Below are 3,642 nucleotides of genomic sequence, written 5' to 3'. Positions count from 1 at the left end.
GTTTTTTTCTCTTGATAGAATTAGAACTGCTTCTCTCTATCCTGTTCACACTTTTTTCTATCAACCACCTACTCATTTGTAATGTTCTTTTAATTAGGAGGGAAATCCCTGAAAGACTTTCCACAAATGAGATTTAAACCTGCTTTCAATTAAGACAATGCCTGCACTGCTGCAGAAGCGTCCCTGGTGTCCTGTGTTTCTGTTCTAGCTTTCCTTTCCTTGTGAGCAGAGATCAGCTGATTCATTCTGACATTCAAGCTGCTCCTTTGGACCCCTCGACACGTGGGGAAACGCTCTTGACAGTAGCCTTAGCATTACAGAGATTATGAATTCAAACATCCCCTAGAAAAGCTGGACTGCAGGGGCTGGCTGGTAATGGAGCACTGAGTCTTTTAATTAACGAAAGGAATGCCGATAGTTGGCAAGGCCTTCTTGGACAACATGTGTTCCTCAGCAAATTTCTATAAATCTTGGGTTTCTCAGAACTGTGCAAGGACAGAGGACGAAGTAGGGGAACTCGTAAGACAGGATGAGTATAAATTAAAGAGGGGTACAAGTAGTGGCCTCCAGGGGTTTGGAATTCAACCTTTCAGCCCAGCCAACTGGTCAGCGGTAGAAGAATGTGGAGTTCCAGGGCCAGCTCTCTGTTCTCCTTCCGTACCCTCAACATTTCCTGGAATGGTCATGTAAGCACATCCTGCACATCGCATGACCCTCTCAGAAAACCTCCGAAAAGATGGATGTAGGGAATAGACTCCAAACTGAAGCAAACATTGGTTTGCTAATACATGCAACATGGCATTCTGGAGAAGAACAGGGAGAGGACAGGAGGTTCCTATTCCACAAGATAAAAGCCTGATCTTTTGATGCATGGATTTGTTTTGGACCAACCAAGAGGCCAAGAAGAAAAACAGTCCTAAGTTGCAGAATGTGGTCATTTTCCTGCCCAATTCATGTACCGTAGTTTTTTTTCCTTTCTTCAAAAGTTGCACACTCTGGGGTCAACATAAGATTGCTGTTGAAGGCGTGCGTGAGAATGCATATGCGCCCTTGAATGACTGTTGACTCCAGATAATATGTCTGGATAAATCCCTGCAGGATTCTGGGCAAGATTTTGGGGATTGCTTTGCTATTTATCTCCTCTTTCCTAGACTTGAGAGGGGGACTGGCCCAAGGTCACCCAGCTAGCTTTGCGTCTATAGCGGGACCCATTCACAGACTCCCTGTCTCTACCCTGATGCCTTAACCACTACACCAAACTGGCTTTCTATTCGAACGGTATTCTAATCCAGCTGGCGAGTCTGAGCTACACCACAGAATTGCCTAATCTGTGTCTATCGGTATAGTTCATCTGAGCTGGCTCTTTTGTTAGAAATGTTAGCATAACTTTCTTCATAGAACACAGAGCCATAAGGCTGGATGGGACCTTGGAGGTTTCCTAGTCCAACCCCCTGCTCAAGACAGGAGACCTTATACCATCTCAGTCCAGTGATGGCGCACCCACAACTCCAGGATTGATTGATTGTTCTGTCAGAAAATTTCTCCTTACTTCTAGGTTGGAACATCTTGCCTTCGGAAATCGTGGGCGTTCCATCACTGGAGGTTTTTAAGAAGAGACTAGACAGCCACTTGTCTGAAATGGTACAGGTTCCCCTGCTCGAGCAGGGGGCTGGACTAGAAGACCTCCAAGGTCCCTTCCAACTCTATTCTATTCTAATTAGATCTCTCTTTAATAAGCTTCCACTTGTTACTTCTTGTCCTGCCCTCCAGTACTGTGGAGAATAAGCCAATCCCCTCTCTCTTCACAAGTCCTGGAAGACAGTTATCATGTCACCCTAATCCTTCTTTTTGATAGGCTAGCCCAGGGGTCTGCAACCTTGACAACTTTAAGACTTGTGGACTTCAGCTCCCAGAATTCCTCAGCCAGCATAGCTGAGAGGAATTCTGGGAGCTGAAGTCCACAAGTCTTAAAGTTGTCAAGGTTGCAGACCCCTGGGCTAGACATACCTTAAGAAAGTCTTGGACCATTTTCCAAGACAGTCCTGGACCATTTTCTACCTTCATCATAAAAAAAAAAGGTTGGGGGGTGAGCTCCTGTTTCATTTTAAACCACACAGTCAAAAAGATTAAACTTTCCTAACCCTTAATGCTAACAAGGCTTTCATTTAGGCACAGCTCCCCCTGGCCATCTGGGTCCCTCCATGGAGTTCTCTTGCTCATCCATGGGGCAGGAATGGAATTCTCTCTGGCAACCCCCGATCTCTGTTTGTGGGAAGGAGGAGTAGAGGGACAGGGGGAAGGCAGGTCAGGGCCTGCCCCCCTCCCCAATGCATCAAGAAATCCCCACCCAACTAATACATCAACTCTGGGGGGGGTGCAAAAGTAAGAAAAAGCACAATTGTGCAAGAGGCTGAAATCTGGCACCGTCTCACACTAGCCACGGGCAGCCAGAGAAACAACATGCTGCAGCCTCCATGGTGTGTTTTTCCACAGGGAGAGAGCGCGAGCCAGCGGGGAAGGAAAAACTCACTCAATCCAGCTTAGGACAAGCCGGGCCTTTGTAGCCATCATTCTTGAATAACAAGGTCTCTTTTCTTCTCTCTCTCTCCTCCCACAGCCTCCACCTATAAACGTAGACTACACAAGAGAAGTTCACGGTCCCGATCAAGGACCAATGGAAAGATGACGGCATGATCCACCCTTTCAAGAGAGCAATTGAGGAGCAGAGAGACAGACAGATAGAAAAAAGAGAGAGAATTTATGGAACAGTTATATTAACAAAATTGATATATTTTTCATTGTTGTTGCTTTTAAGGGGGGGAAGTCTCATTATATAAGGAACGATGTTTGTGTATATATATATATATAAAGAAAAAGAACAAAAAAAAAGAGGGGGGGGAGAGAGGAAAAAACCCTTTGCAAAATAGAAAGCATACATGATTCCAACATTTATATATATATATACAGGGCTTTTTTTCTCATAGAACATCCAGAACGGAGTTCCGGCACCTTTTTTGGATGGAACCTTATAGGGTAGGCAAGGCGGTTTTATGAGTTCCAGCACTTTTTTTATAGAAAAAAAGCACTGTATATATCTGTATATATATATAATGATTGTTAGAGCCAACTATCTTTGTGCCTTTGTGTGGGAAGGGACAGGGAAGGCTGCAGAGGGTTAAGTTAAATAATAGATTATCTGGAGGGGGAGGGAGAAGAGGAACAGGACAGGGGGAATCCTGATTTTTATCTCACAAGAAGTCTAATTTAAAAATGGCAGGGTGCGGCAAGTGCTTTTTAACAGCCCCCTTCCCAATCCATCTTCCCACACTGCAGCAAACGCCATGGGATTCAGTGGGAGCTACAGAGAGGAAGCGAGCATATCGAAAAAACACGCAAAAGGGGTCAAAGTATTGTTAAGGGGAAAAGGTCAGGAAACCTTTTTTTCAACCTCATCCTGATGGCTTGTTTGGGATATGTTCATTCCTTTAAATAAATGCAAAATGTCAAAATCACTTGTGGACGTTGAAATTGGCCAGAGCATCAGCTCCGCTCAAATGCAAACAGGTAAGAAGGGAGCGAGACAAAACTCCACACCTTTACTGCGCTTTTTCAGCTCCAGACACCTTTGTGGTCAAGACTCTG

The 3,642-nt window shown here is 44.8% G+C and overlaps 1 protein-coding gene across 1 annotated transcript in view; it reads left to right on the top strand.

The window, feature by feature from the left end:
* The window catches only part of LOC107299219 (aggrecan core protein-like), a gene marked incomplete at its 5' end in the record, with an annotated part of 7,166 nt that extends 4,472 nt beyond the window's left edge, over window positions 1-2,694 (top strand). The window contains one exon of the mRNA XM_015828584.1: window positions 2,618-2,694. Coding sequence (XP_015684070.1) covers window positions 2,618-2,694 — 77 coding nt within the window. The remainder of the gene's footprint in view (window positions 1-2,617) is intronic.
* Between the last annotated feature and the right edge of the window lie 948 nt (window positions 2,695-3,642).

Source organism: Protobothrops mucrosquamatus, unplaced genomic scaffold, assembly GCF_001527695.2.
Source record: "Protobothrops mucrosquamatus isolate PMUCROS unplaced genomic scaffold, P.Mucros_1.0 scaffold4690, whole genome shotgun sequence".
NCBI lineage: Eukaryota > Metazoa > Chordata > Lepidosauria > Squamata > Viperidae > Protobothrops > Protobothrops mucrosquamatus.
Note: the sequence above shows the minus strand (reverse complement) of the source record. Positions and strands in the feature narration are given on the sequence as shown.